The 18,270-nt window shown below is 41.1% G+C and overlaps 2 protein-coding genes across 5 annotated transcripts in view; both read left to right on the top strand.

Moving 5' to 3' along the window:
* Positions 1-8,221: 8,221 nt before the first annotated feature.
* LOC116386067 (sodium/myo-inositol cotransporter-like) lies at positions 8,222-13,265 on the top strand. 2 transcript variants are annotated; one of them, XR_004212939.1, is made up of 6 exons: positions 8,222-8,283; positions 9,504-10,528; positions 10,636-10,831; positions 11,185-11,312; positions 11,400-12,746; positions 12,899-13,265. XR_004212939.1 is itself a non-coding variant. In XM_031852034.1 (5 exons), exons 2-5 carry the CDS (start codon positions 9,889-9,891, stop codon positions 12,494-12,496), a joined length of 2,061 nt encoding a protein of 686 aa, XP_031707894.1. In that variant the 5' UTR covers positions 8,222-8,283; positions 9,504-9,888; the 3' UTR covers positions 12,497-13,265. The 2 variants fall into 2 exon arrangements, 1 of the variants encoding a protein (XP_031707894.1); XM_031852034.1 differs by having other exon boundaries at positions 11,400-13,265.
* A 2,463-nt stretch (positions 13,266-15,728) lies between these two features.
* Positions 15,729-18,270, top strand: part of LOC116386006 (ATP-dependent RNA helicase DDX3X-like) — a 12,518-nt gene continuing 9,976 nt past the window's right edge. For all 3 annotated transcript variants that reach the window (XM_031851917.1, XM_031851918.1, XM_031851916.1), the window contains exons 1-3: positions 15,729-16,053; positions 17,077-17,128; positions 17,864-17,920. In XM_031851917.1, the coding sequence (XP_031707777.1) occupies positions 16,009-16,053; positions 17,077-17,128; positions 17,864-17,920 (154 nt within the window). In that variant the 5' untranslated portion in view covers positions 15,729-16,008. The remainder of the gene's footprint in view (positions 16,054-17,076; positions 17,129-17,863; positions 17,921-18,270) is intronic.

Raw genomic sequence — 18,270 nt, 5'->3', positions numbered from 1 at the left:
CACCAGCACCGCCTATGGCTACAGATCAAACGAAGGAGCAGATTCATGCATCCACAATTTTTATGTTGTGCTCAATCCAAACAATCTTAACCCAAAACCAGCGTGAAATGTCTCCTTCAGAATAAGACTCTTCATCCAGCTGCTTTCTGTGGTTTATTATACTAAACACTCTTAGATCACTCTTTGTAACCAGCTGTATTTACATCAAAGGCCTGGGCCAATAACTGCTGTAGGCTTATACTGTTTAGCAGATGGAGGTCCACTACATTTTCACCAAGTGCCTGAATGCCCAGAGGACACGCTCTAAACATGACCGAGACTTCAGTGATGCTCGGAGACCTGGATGCTTATCACCCCCCCGCATCCGCAGCATTTCACTGGATATGAATCATTCAGACGCCGAATGCTAGTTTTATGTCTCTCAGAAGTATTCCTATTAAAACATATCGAAAGTGTGAGTCAGGCTCGAATGCTACGCCGTTCCAGGTTTGCTGTATGGTAGTTTATTATAACGTCATTAAACTCATTTGTTTACGAATAGGCACCATGTAATCTTAAAATATTTACAGTTGACGCACTAAATACTGGAGCCACCTCAGGACTCTTATATCAGTTTATATTCAGCAGTTAATCAAATTAGAGCTAATTCTGTGATAATAAAGTAAATGTCTTATTCCTGAAGTCTGGCGGAGCTATAGTCGATGATTCTCAATGATGTCTCTGATACTGATGAATGATGCACTGATGTTGAAATGTTCCACATTAGCGCCTTTGTGTTTATGGTGGAGTCGATATGTGTATTACGGAGAGGAAGCTGCCGTTAAAGCTGTGGACGAATCGATTCGGTTCATGAATAATAACGCACGTTTGCAGCAGGACCCAGACTTCATCATGTTGTTTACATTTAACTTTTAGCATTTTTTTTTTGTTTTTGCATACATCTAAGTTTCCAAGATTTAGGCTTCAGCGTATGCACTTAAAGTATCAAGTGTATGTACCGAGATAACGTGAATAGAGACTCAGCAATAGGCCGTTACTCTATGGATATAACACGCAGCCGTGAGGTTATATGAGTCCACACACATTCAGGGTGACTGAGGTCGGGCGCTCTGCATTCAGCAGCTGACTGGCCTTCATCACTCAGATGGTCTGACTGTCTGAACCAGGACTTACTGGATTAACCCTCCTTCTTTCTTGCTGGGTCTGCTGTGCATGGTTCTGTCTGTCTGCCTTTACTGAGTGTGAAATACCTTCACATTACACATAATCTTCTGATTCTTTGTTAAAGTGAGCCCCAAAAACACACCTGCAGTTACTGATTATTCCCACAGGTGTCGCCAAAGAGAAAGAAACTGATCTGCAGATTGTAACATTAGTATGAACATATTTATTTCCTTGTGATGTTGCCAGTTCTGCTTTCTTTGACTACTAAATTGCCATTTTATGATAATGTTCAATAATCAAAATTCCCTTTTCTGATTTCTGTGGAACATTCAATTATGCCCTTAATATCTCTGGTAGAAGAGCGAAAATAACTCATTAACCGTTTTATGTTAATGTTCCATTCTCTCTATTAATTTTCCTCCTGGGTGAAATTATCATCCATATATTTGAGCTATTGACTCATTTAAAAAAAAAAAAAAAACCTCTTACTACAACAGAATGTGTTTCCAGTAGAGGATGGAGCCCTGCAGTGTAGCAATGTTACTGATTTAGAAACTGAATGAGCTTTTATTTCATTTGCTCACAAAGGTTTTCAGCTCTTGTATTGTTGCATTTAACACAAGGGATGCCCTTCCACTTCTTCTTTCTTGTGGAGGTATAATGCACTCGTTGACATTAAACATCGGCTAAATGAACGAGATGTCTTCTTGACTCTGTCCCGATGGGAACATTTTGACTTTGGAAATCCTTGTAGTCCATAAATGTACAGCTCGGAGTGCAAATTTGTTTGCAACTCAAGAGTACAACATCTCATCTTCAAATAGGCATGTGACCAACGCCGGAAGCTTTACTCTCTCATTCAAATGGTTTTATAATCTGCTTTCAATGACTCACAATGCCCCTCAAGGACTGTTACCAAGTTAAATACATGTAAGCACACACACACACACAAGTTACATAAGAGCTGTGACTGCATCGGTTGTTACTTCAAGGAAAGAAAAACAAAGAAAGAGAGAGAATGATGGGGTTTATTCCTCATTCATCCGTCAACTTCTCTCTCTCTGATAAAAAAGCTGAGCTAGCGTTTGGTGTCAGCATGTTTAGGAGTGTGTGTGTGTGTGTGTGTGTGTGTGTGTGTGTGTGTGTGTGTGTGTGAGAGAGAGTGTGAGAGGGAGGATCAGATGTCCCCCTAGACAATAAGATGTCCTTATTTAAAAAGAGGGAGAGACAGAGAGAACGAACAACCAAGAAATGGAAGAAGTTGAGAGGCAGGAGAGAGCGGTCCGATTGAAGCTTCTCTCTCTCTCCCCAAATCAGGACATATGGCATTCATGTCAATACAAATTAAAATAATAAAATACACATCGCTAAAAAAGGTATTTACACACAAAAAGGAGCGAAAATGAAATTAAAATACACTAAAAATAAGGACAGTATGGCACAGATGGTGTCCTTCACCGTAGCCTCACATTTCCAGTGTCTCTTCAATGTCACTATTTTTAACAATTTTTATAAAAGTATCTCCCAAATATCAACAAACTGTTATATAAGGTATGTCGTTCAAGAGCCAAACTTACTGTTAAATCTTTCAACCGTCTTTCATTCTCTCTCCTAGACAAGGTGAACCCGTCAGGATTCACCTCCCTTCGGTCCTAAAGCCCAGCCACATGTTTATTCTCAGGATCATTTCATTCAACTAAGAGTTTAATTAAAGAGGGAAAGCTAAGCTAACAATCTTGCTAACTGACAGTTCCTCCAAATAAAGTGCTTTAGCTAATCTTGTGTTTCTTGACGCTTTTTGTGCTCCCAGATCTCTGCACAACATTATAAGTGATGCAAATGATGAACAAAAGCTACAAAAAGTAACAAACTGGAGCTGACCTTGGAGACGATCTTTAAAGAACCTCCGTATCATCTTTATTCACAGCGCTGAGATGAGCTTCAGCCGCGCTCGGCTAAATATTTACTCTGAATCAGGGTTGTTATGACCATAAACAATTTGAAGACTGTTCTTTCCGCTTTGTTGATGAGACCTAAAGTCTAACAGCTGGTTCCAGAGCAGTCCTTATTTGGAGCTTTTCAGGTATTCTTGAACAGCCGGGGACACTGAACTTTGTTCTATTATTTCTAAGTGGATTTGTGGAGGTTTATTTGCGACTGTGATATCTTCAGTGTAAGTCACACTAACTATAAAAAAAACATGTGTTCCATGTCAACGTGTGCAGATTTGACTTTGTTGTGACTTCTTACTAATACTGTTATTTCAACTACTACGACCACTACAGCTACTACTGATGCTACTACTGATGCTACTACTTCTTCTAATGCTACTAATACTTCTACTAAAGTTAATACTACGACTACAACTACCACTTCTACTACTATTACTGCTACAACTACCACTACTGCTACAACTACCACTACTGCTACAACTACCACTTCTACTACAACTACCACTTCTACTACAACTACCACTTCTACTACAACTACCACTTCTACTACAACTACCACTTCTACTACAACTACCACTTCTTCTAATGCTACCACTTCTTCTAATGCTACTACTACTGATGCTACTACTTCTTCTAATGCTACTAATACTTCTACTAAAGTTAATACTACGACTACTGCTACAACTACCACTTCTGCTACAACTACCACTACTACTACTACAACTACCACTTCTTCTAATACTACTAATACTTTTACAACTAATAATATTTATAGTACAACTACCACTTCTAATACTACTACAACTGCTACTACTATTACTGGAACTACTAATACTACAACTACTACAAATGCTATTACTACTAATGCTAGGGGCCATAGGGCCAATAAAGCTGATTCTGATACTGAGAAGAAGTATGAATTTTGACTAAAATAACTATAACAATCAAAGCCTCCACTCTTGATTTCACTCTCCCTGCCACACACACACACACACACACACACACACACACACACACACACACATTCAGTGAGCAGACCATGTGCTTCATCCTGTCAGCTGTGTGTTTGCAGAGGTCACAAAGTCATGTGCGGTTCTCAGGTTTCTCAGCCGCCCCTCGGCCCTCACACATACTGTACATATCACCATAGCTACGGCTGTGATGTATTGCCTGTGGCAACATCAGGCTGTACATGTGTATTACAATTTCAGCAGTTCAGGACGAGAAGTTAAAGCTGCTTACAACTTGATTTTATGGAGAATTATATTGACATTTGCGGTTTATTTTGCAAGATTTCCCTTTTGTCAAACTACAATTTCTGCACGTCTACACGTTCACGCTCTACATTCAGTGAGCAGACATATTGAGTGTGATGAATAGTTAGCTGATATTATTATGATTTAATAGTTTATCTCCTAAAATTTGCTCATGAAATAGTGTACATAAACATTTTTCAGGTGCATGAAACATACAACAAATACGTAGCATAGCTTTTATATAAATCACTCTGTATACAAACAATCGAATATATAATCATTACAATGTATAGCCTCTCTCTCACACTAGCGTGACTCAAAAAATCATCCCTCCTCACATACACGCACGGTACACACTTCTTGACGATGATAAACATGTTGGAAGTGATTTTTCCATCTGCCTTTCCTTCCTTCCACCATCTGCCATCGCCAGCAACTCTGGGAGATTCAGCTCTGTTTGGGTTAGAAGAATAGCAGCCTCCTTGTCCTCTTCCCTCTGCTCCTCCCTCCTCCTCCTACCTCCTTCGTCTCTACGCTGCAGAGAAATCATTCATCCAAATCTGGCAAGGCTTCCCCTCATGCACTCTGTGCGTTGTACATATACCATGTTTGACTAAACATTTATACAAGTGCATCATGTAATCAGAACGAAGTGCAACAACAAAGCAAGTGATTGAACAAACCAATTAAAAATCCAGCGTTGGGTGGCGAAGAGTAATACTTCACTCTGCAACATAAACTCTTCTAAATAGTGTTTTAAAGCCGTGTTCAGTTTGTCTCCGTCTGTCAATCAGCTGTGGTAGACTCACGGGCACGCTGAGGGATGAGATTAAATATAGTCTGTAAAAACCGCCTTTTATCTGATGTTTTGGTTTCCCTCAGTCGGGATACTCGTTTGTGTGTGTTTGATTGACAGTGTGGGTTCTTGAAATTTCCAGTTGGTGTTTCACCACAAAAATGGTCTATTAATATTTGATGGGTGAAGAAAAGAGGCGCGCTTCTCTTTCATAGTCTTTGTGAAGAGAGATTTCAAGTTTGAAGGGACGTGGGAGAGCAGAAAAACCTTTTAGAGCTACGAGGACCAGAGGGGAAGAATTTACATTAAATCTGGTCATAATTTCATACGTTCAAAAAAAACTAGATAATCTACAGTGCAACAGGACTGCTCTGTTGTAACACGCGTAACGTGAGGCTGTCAGTTTAGTACATAGACGTCGATTGATAGAAGAGACGTTTCAGCTCTTTAAATGAATAAAACAGGAGAAACCCAGAGGAGACAGATGGAGGTGCTGTTTGTCCAGTGGAAGAGTGGCGCCATCCACAGTTTAAGACTTTAAACGGCATTTTGTTCCACAGTAATAAGAAGCTGATGTCTGGCTTGTTCTGCACAACTTAAAGTGTCTTTGTAAGAATCAAAACGGCTTCAATCCTTCTTCCTGACACGGATTCGAGATCCAATGCAGACCGTCATTCAAAGTGTTTGAGGGGTGACCGATAATACAGTTCAACTACAAACGGTAAAGAAACTGGAGACTGAATAAAAAGAGCAAATCAAATAGATATATGCAATAAAATCATTTAAATCAAGATATTTGTCATTGGATAATGGTAGAAATCGCTGTAATCAGAAGCACATGATACACACTGTATATCATCATATAGAAAAAAAAATACATTGAAATATTCGAAACACTGCTTTGAGAAAACATGTTTGACTTGCAGCCAGATTGGAGAATGGTGCTTTGAAGACAACATCATCAACGTGCCTCAACTCCTCCAGATCAGAGGACTCTCCATCTGAGTGGAAGCAATGGGCCTTCAGCATTACTTCATGCTGTTGCAACAGTTATCTGCACCACATTGTCTCTTAATAAAAAAAGGGAGCTGGTGCTGTGATATTATACAGTTTGAACATAAAGTCAGTTCCCCATCTCGTCTGATCAGAAATGCCTTCAGATGAGCTCCTTCACTGTTTTATGGGTATATGAGTGAATATAAGACCTCTTTTCTTTCTGCTTTGTTTTGATTGCAATGAGCAGTGGATCATTTTGAACATGTTACTGTTCTGCTGTGGAGGTTGAGGGGAACCAGGTGAAGCTGATGTCCCCTGATTAGTGACTTCATGCCACTTGGAAACATCAGGACACTGAAAAAAAAACAAAAGCATTAAAAAAAGCTTGCACTGTCGCTGAGAAGAAATAATCAGAAGAGTTGTTTTCTAATCTGACACTACTGTGTTGTTAATAGCAGCACCTGAGGGACGATTTGAGGGAAAACAGCTGCTCAAAATGACTGAACGTAAACAGAAAGTGACTCCAGAGAGGAGGACGTTTAGCCTCAATGGAGTCTGGTGGAGAAGTCCGGCGGGGGACAATATGATGCTGTCACTCTGCCACCATGAAGGACAGTGGACTTCCAGTACATGATGAGCGCTTCAAATGCTTTTTGCCTCCATGCTGCATGCTTTGATTGCAGCCCATTAGCAACATCTCATGGTTGAGTAGAGCAACAGCAGCAATATTCTGTAAACGTTTTGCTTTAAAGGAGCTGTATCTGACATTTAGAGCATTAACATAGCAGCAAAAAACGATTATAAATGTAAAGATATAGTAGTTTGCGCTGGTAGCCCCGTTAGCTATGAGTCGCCAGCTCGCCGTCGACATGTTGAGAGCCGTTGAGAGGCAATCGAAATGCTCCCAATCTCAGCACCTTTAAGTACATGCTGAAAAACACAAAGCATGGACATTTAATAAAATCATAGCACCTGAGACGAAGCGAGACAGCTTTAAGACGTTCATGTTGACATGTCTCTAAAAATGGAGAAAAAGCACGAAGTGATGTGACAAATATTAACAATATTAAAAATTAACAATATCAGATGTAAATCAGTCGGTTGTAACTTCACCTCCAGGTTGTGATCCGTCAGAAGTCCTCAAACTCGGGCTCACAAAAGTTGATAAGTGCAAAATCATGGTGTGTGTGCAGAAAGTAGGATTTTGCAGTCAAACACATGCAGCGACTACTTTCTCATTGGCTCAGTTGAGTTTATAAGTAACAGTGTGTGTGCGAGGTCCAACGAGCGGCATGCGTGTTTTTACCTGATTTGGAAAATGTCTGATCTTTTGGTTTAATCAGCAATCCACGTGTTCAAACTATGATGAAAACACGTTGAAGAGTAACGGAAGACGTGATGAAGACTCTAACTTTTGCACTTAATAAAACAACTGAAGACATATGATACTGACTAAAATGAAGAGATAGTAAAACTAAAGATTTTGTAATACAGTTGGAACTTGAAAGAGCCATGTTATCTGTTTAATCCACATTTAACAATCATGCTGTGAAAAGTTTTAAGGCATTTTATTGTTTTTAGTTGATGCTGTGTTTTCATAGTAAATCCTAGAAACAAAAATAAATCCATGTGCTCCCATCACCCTATTGTTCATTTGAAAACCAGAAATTCATGGTTTTGTCATGGCATTCACAATTTTAATGCAGGTTAAGATTTGTTTAAAATAAAATAAAATGTAATATATCAGTTTACAATGCGATTATCCTCAATCACTCAAATGCTGTTCGTATTTTCATAAACGCACTACCTCTAAAATACTATAACTTCATGTTAAACATAAACACAATATCCATAAAGGGAAATTATTTTGCTTTTGTGCACAAATAATTGAATTTGATCCAGTAAATTAGATTCCGTAAACAGCACCTGATCATCATCCTCCTCTGCGTGTTTTTCCTCCTCCACCGGGTCGAACCCCGCTGTGGGCGGAGGATCCCTCCCCTCTTAAGAGCCTGAGGACCCTGCCGGTCTCCAATCAGTCCGGGACTCAAATCCCCCACAACTCTCCGCTGCAGAGACAAACTGGGAGACAACACGGAGGAGATCAGCCGCCCGGCAGGTGAGTCTCATGTTAAAGATATATTGAAACGGGCCAGTGTTTGTGACATGCAGTATTTATTAACTCCTGTCACTGCTGTTGAATATTTGAGTAATATAGGACATGACAGAAGAATTTCAATAAATATTCTAAGAATAAGAAGCTGAAAAAATACATTGGAAACTTGATTATATTCTCACTTGCTGTTAAATAACTTGCATAAAGCACAGCGACCGTGTATTTGGTCATATTTTGCATAAAACATGTATAAAAACCACACAAACTTTATATGATACTTTCAGTACCACAAAAAGTGCATTTGAAGTATAAGAATACTAGATGAATCGCAATTAAAAAAGAAAAAACATAAACTATATAAAGAACTATAAATATGTTCTAAGAATATGTTCATGGTAAAGAAAAGTGAGCAGACGTCTTAGGGGTTCAGGACATTTATTACATTTAGGTTTCTTCACAAGACAAAACATGTACAAAAATTAAAATGCATTCAAATTCCACGTTTTGCATTGAAATCATAAGGTTGAGAGCATAGAGAATCCCTTTGTTATAGAATCGTCTTGTAAAAAGCTGTAGCTATAATTTAACTTTTAAAAATCTCCCTGCAGGTCCAACTTGTTTGACAGGAGTGCCCAATAAGCTATAGATGCTTTAATGAAACTGCAAATGACAAAACCCTCTGTTTGCATTCCCTTCAAAACTTAAATCAATATTGACTCTAATGTATTCTGGTGAGGAAATTTCACTAATGCTGCCGTTCCCACCAGTGAAATATTTTCATGCTGCCTGCACTGGGCCAAAATAAAGCGAATGAAGCTGTGTGAGATTTTCCAAAGATTTGTATTCATGCGGTCGGCCCCAGCTGTCCTATAAAGATCGGCACGCTGTGCTCAGCAACAAACACCAGCCCCGATGCAGGACCCTCATACTACCATGAGTCAATCAAGGCTGATAGAAGAGAAAATAAAGCTAGTTATTACCAGAGAGCAGCTGGGATGGGATGCCCCACTTCTACAGTTATCACAACACTCACAACCTTTTATTCTCAATAGTTTCCATTTCACCAGTTTGGTCTCCTAAGGCAACTAACTTTTTAAACTTTTTGATTGAATCTCGACTTTTACTTGATGGACCAAAGTATAAAAAGCCTTAGAGATCAAATGTCTCAAACTTGGTTAGAGGAAAGAAGAATCATTTTGTTTACACATTTGTGTTTGTTGCAGGATCCAGATGAGCATGAGACCCAGCGATAATGCACCGCCATTTTGCAGGCTGCCTAGTCGCAGCCAGCACTGATTCCCACATCTGAGGGTCACTACAAAGGAACAAGGAACATTCATCTCAGACTTCTGCTTGCTGACTGCTTTATACAGTATATATGACAAAGTGCAGATAACTGTATGTGATGATTTTGTTGCTCAGCTGAATAACACTTTTTGGCACCATAAAAACAAGCCTGAGCCTGTGAATTAGTGGACATTTTAGTGCTTCTGCACTGAAATTTTATATTTAAGGTCATAACTAGATACAAAACCGTGCTAGTCTTAAAAAAAACCTGCAGCAGTTAGTTTGTTCTGTGCTGTCAAAGAGCTAAAAAAGTGCTCGAACATGGCTGCCGCCGCCACCATGGAAGTGGTGGACATCATCGTCGTAGTAATCTACTTCATCCTGGTGCTGGTGATCGGTTTCTTTGCCATGCGGAAAGCCAATCAGGGCACAGTGAGCGGCTACTTCCTCGCTGGCCGCTCCATGAATTGGGCGGCTGTGGGAGCGTCTCTGTTCGTCAGCAACATAGGGAGCGAGCATTTCATTGGACTTGCAGGATCGGGTGCTGCTAGCGGGTTCAGCGTGGCTGCATGGGAATTAAATGCTCTATTGCTGCTCCAGCTGTTGGGCTGGATATTTATCCCCGTGTATATTCAGTGTGGAGTCTACACCATGCCAGAATACCTGTCCAAACGGTTCGGTGGGAGCCGACTGAAAGTGTATTTTGCAGTGTTGTCTCTCATCCTGTACATCTTCATCAAGCTGTCCGTAGACCTCTATGCCGGGGCCTTGTTCATTCAGGAATCCTTAGGGTGGGACCTCTATATGTCCATCATCCTCCTCATCACCATGACGGCTTTGCTGACAGTCACTGGAGGCCTGGTCGCTGTCATCTACACGGACACGGTGCAGGCTTTCCTCATGATCGCCGGAGCACTCTGCCTCACCATCATCAGCCTCTTCAAAGTGGGAGGACTTGAAGGTCTCTATTGATCTCCTTTATGCAACGAAGTTAAACCCATAATACATCAATTAAACTGCAATTTGATCTGCATGCTATACCTTTTGCTAAACTGTGTCATTTTTAAGGGGTGTGGACCAAGTACATGCAGGCTTCTCCAAACATCTCCGCCATCTTGCTGTCTTCACCCAACCTGACGTATTCTGAATCCTGCCACCTCGACCTCCACCCGAAGCCAAATGCTCTGAAGTTGCTTCGAGGCCCGACAGATCCAGACTTGCCTTGGCCCGGTTTCCTACTGGGCCAGACTCCTGCCTCTATTTGGTACTCATCCAAGTCTGTCCACGTAGACTGTCTTCCTAACTGCTTCAGTTCCTTGTCGTCAAGCTGGTACAGAACAACAGTGAAACTATATTGAGATTGCCATGAGGTTCTCTGAGCACATCCATGCTTCCCAGAGAAGTTCTTGGCAATCCGTCTAATAGTTATTTTGGACCAAAGCGGTCTGACCGACATCCATAGAGCCACATGTTTACAAGTGTCCCTACACTATCAGTATGCCTGATCTCTGCCCACAGAGTCAGTACAAACAGGACAGGTAATAAGAGGTGACCCGGTCTCCTTGCTGTAATGCTTTCTAAAGGACTAAGCGTTAACGTCCTCCCTTTGTGTTGCAGGTACTGGTGCACAGATCAAGTGATAGTTCAGCGGGTTTTGGCAGCGAAGAACATTGTCCATGCCAAAGGTTCGACTATCATGGCTGGCTTTCTGAAAATCCTCCCCATGTTCATCATCGTCATCCCAGGTAGAGCCATTCATTGCTTTTGAAGCGACTCACATTTTAAGGATTGGGCTGATTGGATAACTGATTCATGCATCATGACGATTACAGGGATGATTTCCAGGATCTTCTTTGCTGATGAGTTGGCGTGCATCAGCCCAGAGCACTGCCTAGAGGTGTGCGGCTCCGCGACCGGCTGCAGCAACGTGGCTTACCCACGGCTCGTCATGTCCGTGATGCCCGTCGGCCTCCGCGGCCTGATGATGGCTGTCATAATCGCAGCTCTGATGAGCGACCTGGACTCCATCTTCAACTCCGCGAGCACCATATTCACGTTGGACATTTACAAGATGCTGCGAAAGCAGGTGTCATCCAGGGAGCTGGTGATGGTCGGCAGGTTGTTTGTGGTTTTCATGGTGATCGCCAGCATCGCCTGGGTGCCGGTCATCATCGAGATGCAGGGAGGCCAGATCTTCTACTACATCCAAGAAGTAACCGACTACCTGACTCCACCCGTAGCTGCGATCTTCTTGCTTGCCGTGCTGTGGCATCGCTGCAATGAGACGGGGGCCTTTTGGGGCGGGGTGGTGGGGTTTGTCCTCGGAGCGGCGCGTCTGATTTTGGCGTTGGTTTACCGCGAGCCTCGCTGCGACCAGCCCGATGAGCGGCCATCTTTCATCAAAGATGTTCATTTCATGTATGTGGCAGCCATCTTGTTTTGGACGTCGGCTTTGGTGACCGTAGTTGTGAGTCTCTGCACCCCTCCGCCCAGAAAAGAACAGATCAGAAGCACCACACTGTGGGGGTTAAACAAGTGGAAGGGATTAAAACATGGCGATCATAAAAATGCCCAACCAAGCAACAATCATGCTATGGAAGCCAGTGACATAGAAACGCACCTTCACTCACCGATTTCTGACCTTAAAATGGTAGACGAGGGAGAAGGGGGAGGACTGAGGGTTGGAAAGGAGGAAGAAGGAGGATGCCTTGGAGGAGGAGTGGAGGGTGGGAGGTGTATGAAGGCTTTGGTGTGTCTCTGTGGCTTCAAGGAGCAGCCGACCGAAGCTCAGGTCATCACTGTCCAGGAACAGGAAAAGATTGTGGATGAGCTTCTCCATGAACCTCCTCGAACCAGAATCCTCCTGAACACAGCTCTGGTGGTGATCTGCTCTGTCGGCATCTTTCTCTTTATATATTTCTCCTTATAGGCTCCTTTTAATTCCAAGCAGTGGGACACGTTTGTGCATAAACTACAAGCTGGAATGGTCTGCAGGTAAGCTATCCTTCAGTTTGAAAGAGCATCGTGAACAGGCTGTTTTCTCTCATGAGAACATTTAAAAGGCCTCTAACAGTTATGGCTTCTGTTCGTCCTTTTTGTGTTTCTTTTCCCGAACAATTGCATCTGGAAGTTCAGTGTGCTTTAAACTTTTGCAAATGGCCGTCCATCGATCATAGATGGTGAGTTTGAAAGTTACAGAAATCGATGCAGCACAGTGCTTTGTTTTAGGTGTACTAACACCCTTTTAGGAGACACATAGTCTTTACTACTGCAGATAATATTGCATTTTAAGTTCCACTGAATATGAAATAAATTATTCCTCTTTTTACAGGGCACTATCGGGAACCAGGTCAACAGTACAGAGGTTCACAAATCTCTGCCTTTTAGGAGATTGTTGCAAATGTTTGGTGGTGGTACGGCTCGCTATGGTGGTGGTAATTATTAACACTCACCATTGGATTTCAGGGCTTTGAATAAGTTCTTTCCTCATTGGCTGTAAAGTTAACTGTTAACTGATGCTTGTATGGTGTGATCTTTCGTCCCCTTCCCGCATAACACCAAAGAAATTACTGCTGAACTTCACACCGTTAATCCCGCAGTTATCTCCGAACGGAAAAAGTACCAAACCGGTCATTCTAGTCCACTGACAATTCCTGCCATCATCTGTATAAACACCACTGTCTCTTCAGACATCTACAAGACGGATTGGAACAACTTTTGGGACAAACACTCAATGTTTCCAGAGGATGAATCCTTTAGCAGGCTAACACGCTGAACTAAAGCATTAAAAATGGTTCATTTTATACCTGCTTAGCTAAACATCAGCATGTGAGCATTGTCATTGTGACCGTTATGCCCTCAGTTTGTAAAGCTGGTTTTCTTTTATTAAACTTTTCCAAAATACAAATGTTGGCTTCCTTTCAATGCTGTCTTATCTATTTCTCTTTCCCAGAGAAGCATGTGCAGGGCTTTAGTAATTTACAAAAGCATGAGACGGCGTTGGTGTTTAACGACAGACACATCTGACAACAAGTCAGTAACGTAGTCTTTAAAATTTTGCAATCTTTATGAGAGACTGCTTGATTCTGATTGGCCAGAAAGTGTGCATTATTATAGTAGCTCAGAGTGCATTGATGTTATTATATGACTATCAGTGGCCATGTTATAAACACTTGTCTGTAAGATTACTATAAATAATGCAATACCACTGATATTTAGTGCTGATTCATGCGATTTATAAGATATATTTTGGAAGTTGTACCCATGCAGCTGCATGTATTGCTGTTAGTTGTTCACTGGAAATCTCTATATGAGCTACAATAGAATGCAGTGTAACAGGTGAGCTGTATAAACACAAAGTTGCTCTTCAACAGCAGCTTTGACCAAGCCACTGTCTACACTTCCTGTGTGTGTGAGGGAGGGAGGGAGGATAAAATGAACGACCCTTGTGGTTGTGGGTTTCAGTTTAAAACCAACAACATGCTCAGAATTCATGTGGTGTTTAATTTTGGTAGACCACCACCCGAAAACAATAAGGTGAGCCACTTGATGATATAAAAAAACCATTAAGGACAAATTTGCATGTCAGATTGTGAGCTGTTTCCAACACGGGCTTGCTAGTTTATATTTGTGTTTAAATATAGTGTGCGGCCTAAACTGAGATGACCCTGATGACATCACTGTGGCATCAACAGGGTTTTTTTCAGAAGACATTAGAAGTTCTCCTTCTGTCGGTAAACTGACCTTTATGAGTCAAATTAGAGTGGATAGACACTCAAACACGATTGCAGCGTTCATCTGCATTTATCTTCTGAATATTCATGAAGAAGAAACTGTTCAATGTGCAATGGCCCTATGCTGAACACGTGAGATCTTTGAACTGGTTCTGAGAATTTGTTTAGTAAATCAATTGAAATATAAAACACACAACGGAGGGCAAAGCAACAGAGTGGAAACTGTTATTATTCGTTTCCACCACAAGTGGGAAGACTTTTTCCAAACCTACCCACAGCCACTGACAGGGCTGAGATCCTGACATGAACTGGGAGTTTCCATTCATAAATACCCCACACATTCAGTGGATACATCTGTTATGAATCCTAAGATGAGAGAGTTATTGATAAAAAACACAAGCGAACGTGGGCAAAACAATGGGGGACCAGGGCAGCAAAACACCGGTATGCTCCAACACCAAAACACAACAGGGCAGGCAAAGAAGAAAAAGTGATGGTGCACTGAAATACCACCACCGTGAGTTAGTAAGGGGAAGGCACATCCAACCAGCAGTTATTACAAATTACCAACATCAACCAAAACCAATGGAAAAGAAGGCAACAAATAACAGCAACTTAAAGTACAAATCAAAAGCTAAACAACAAAATAATTGTGCTGGCAAAGCTAAACTAAAGGCAAAGCATCAGTGGCAACGTCCTAAAATGTGGATATCACAGCCAGAAAGGCATATTAAAATCTTTAATGGTACATAAACAATGTATAAATATCTTAAATATAAATTATTTTAATGGGGCTTGTAATACAATGTACAGTATAGGAATTCCCATATAAATGATTTGCTATTTAGTATCAATATGTAAAAAAAAAAGAGTCATGAAAACAAATTTAGAGGCAAATGAAAATATAAAGAAGGCTACTGATAATCTACACGTTACTGTAGTGGCGATATCGCGACAAACTATGATTAAAGTCTCGCGTTATCTGGATTAACAACATTTCCGATGCGTCGGCCAAGTTAGAGAGTGTTAGCAAGCGGTGGGCCGGAAGTAAGGAAGTTGAATTTTTTTTTAAATGTTATTTGAAGGTCGTGTTACCTGGTAATAGTCGACAATCACCCAATGTGAAATGTGCAACATATGATTAAGACTGTTAAGATATGACTCGATGCACTAGTTATTTATAGATATCGCTTTAAATGCCCTTACCTTTACGAGTTTTAAACGCATATAAACAACAAAACTAGCAACTAGTAAACAAAACATAACATAAACATAATGTGTTTCTGACTGATTTAGCAAAATGCTAATTTTATTATGCAGTTGAAGTTATATTTGTCACATACAGTACATAACATTTTACATTGACTTGTTTGTTGACTTTTATTTTGGCGCGCTACCGGATATACTTTCCTTTGTATTCGAGCTAGCTTAACTAGTGCATGACGGCTTCATCTCAGCTTCAGCTAAAGAGCAAACCGACATCAGCTGAGTTTGCATTAAGTACCATCCTTGTAGCTAAAATACAGGAATTTATCATAACGTAAAATTCAAGATTAGCATTTAACAAAGCTGTTAAACTAATGAGATAACTGTCAGGTATCGTAAATACAGAAACAAGACAGAGGGAAAGGAGACATAACACATCAAACCCGGCTAACAAAGAGGTCCTTTTTTCAACGACAACATTTTTCCTCCATATTCTATAGTTATGAGTCACGTGGCCGTCGAGAATGTCCACGGTCTAGAGCAGCAGGTAAGTCGCGTGAGTTGTCAGTTTAACGTGTCTTGCAGCGTTAGTTGGTGAAATGTGTTATAATCGCCGGTTTAAATGTTAGCTTACCGGCTATAGCCTAAAAGCTAACCGCTAACGAGATGCTAACGTGCTAAGCTAGCGTTGGGTGCGCTTCATTTTTATACCCGTATATGACCACGAGTGGGAACAAACCGTACGATGTGGAAAACATATTTGTTCTTCCGCCTTTTTGATCCGTTTGTTTGTAGCTACGTTTGCTACATCAAGAGTTAACAAAAAATAATTTATGAAAGCTTTAACTGGTGGAGACAAACGACCAATTACGCCCGAGTGGTTCCGTTGGCTGTCCCGTGCAACTATATTAAACGCACCCATCGACTAGTTATCTTCACTGCGTTTGTTCTTGCAGCTTGGTACAATAATAAAATGGAGGTGCAGAGAAACAAACAATGCGGTGTTTTGACCGTTTTAGCCCACTGTCTTGCACATCATTGCATAGTTCGTCTTGACTGCGTCCCGCTTAAAAAAAGACTCATTTCGTCTGCGTCACTAGCAACGTAGTCTAACGTTAGCTGTGTCTGACTGGTCAGACTGTAGGAGGTACTGGATGTTCTCAATAGATATTTTGGGAAGATCTAATCATCACAATGTTTACCAAACATTTAATCAAAAGCATATCGTTTTTTTCAGCTAGGATGCAGCAAATGCTGCAGTGTAAATAAAGGTTTTTATGGAGAAATCAATCCCTCTTATTAGCTGAGTTGAATGTTGCTGCAGAAAAGCATCCTACCCCCAAGACTGAAATTCAGTTTCTGGGAATAAAAGCGTAAATTCAAAAGTTGTCTCTCTGTCACATTGCTTATTCTGACGGATGGTCTAAAAACTCATTGTTTTCTTTCGTTTTAAAGTAGGAAGCAGGTTTTGGGGTCACCTGCTGCAAGAAGAATCCTTCTCTTGACTCCTAACGTGTATAACAAGGCTACATAATGTTGTTTTTCTGACTATTTGTGTGTTTCTCTCCAGCTCGCTGTCCTAGACTTGAGTGCAGCAGACGGACAAGGTGGAGGCCCTAACCGTAAGCAGCAGCCAGAACTTCACATTTTCTCTAGACACTCGCACACCTGAACATTTTACCTGCACACGTAATAAGGCCGCAAACAAGGAAGTACTCCACAGAGAATACATTGGGAAGGCCAAGGGAATATTTTCCCTTTTCAACAATTCTAAACCTCCAATTTAGTTTAAATGTGTCACTGACACAAGAACTAGGAAATGTATATTAGATTTCCATGGTTCCTATCTTGAATGTTGGAGGTGCTTCAAACGTTTTTTAATAATTTAAAATCAAGTCCTTAAATGATGTTGGACACTGTCTCTCTCTGTCTGCAGGGCGATACATTCCTCCACATTTACGGAACACCACGCTTCCAACAATGGTGTGTAGCATCATGTTTAAGCTGTCCTGTGGAGTTTTCTGGTAAACAAACTAAAAAGTTATGTTTACATTTAGATTTGATCACCAAAATACATTGTGTGAATCTTTTTGAGTCCATTTCCTTCCTCCTAAAACAATTGCAAACCGATTTATTCTGGATATCTTGCATTGTTTACGTCCATGTTAGCTAGCTAGCTAGCAGTCGCCTACGCTACGTTTCTTTGCACAAATACATTGGTGGCGTCCAGTTGATCGCGTCGCCCGCATGCTCCATAATGCTACCAGGGGTCAAAAACTCCACAGGGTACCCTCTCCTTAACTGCATTTGTTTCCAGATATAAACCACAACTGAAACACTGTGCTCCTGTTCATCAGGAAATGCCTTTGCTGCTGGTCGACAGGGTGGCTACACCATAGCACCCGCAGCCAACTGTGAGTTCCTCTCTGAACTTCAACTAATCACGCAGTTGCATTTGTTCCTGCCTGTTTATTGTTTTCATTACTGTACATGTTGTTCTGTAGCATTCCTGCTTAAGCACTGCTCATCAGTACGTTTCCTGGTTTATCTCCTCGGTGAAGTGAAGAGTTATTAAGGAATCTGTTATTCTTATTGTGCATTTGAGATTTAAGATTTTTACTCTGTTGATATGACCTGTATCATAATTGCTGCTGTAGCGAAGAAATCTCTCTGTCTGTCTCTCTCTCTGTCTGTCTCTCTCTGTCTGTCTGTCTGTCTCTGTCTCTCTCTCTCTTGTCTGTCTGTCTCTCTCTCTCTTGTCTGT

This window comes from Anarrhichthys ocellatus, unplaced genomic scaffold (genome assembly GCF_004355925.1).
Source record: "Anarrhichthys ocellatus isolate YVR2014 unplaced genomic scaffold, GSC_Weel_1.0 scaffold12, whole genome shotgun sequence".
NCBI lineage: Eukaryota > Metazoa > Chordata > Actinopteri > Perciformes > Anarhichadidae > Anarrhichthys > Anarrhichthys ocellatus.
This window is presented reverse-complemented; position numbering and strand designations above follow the sequence as displayed.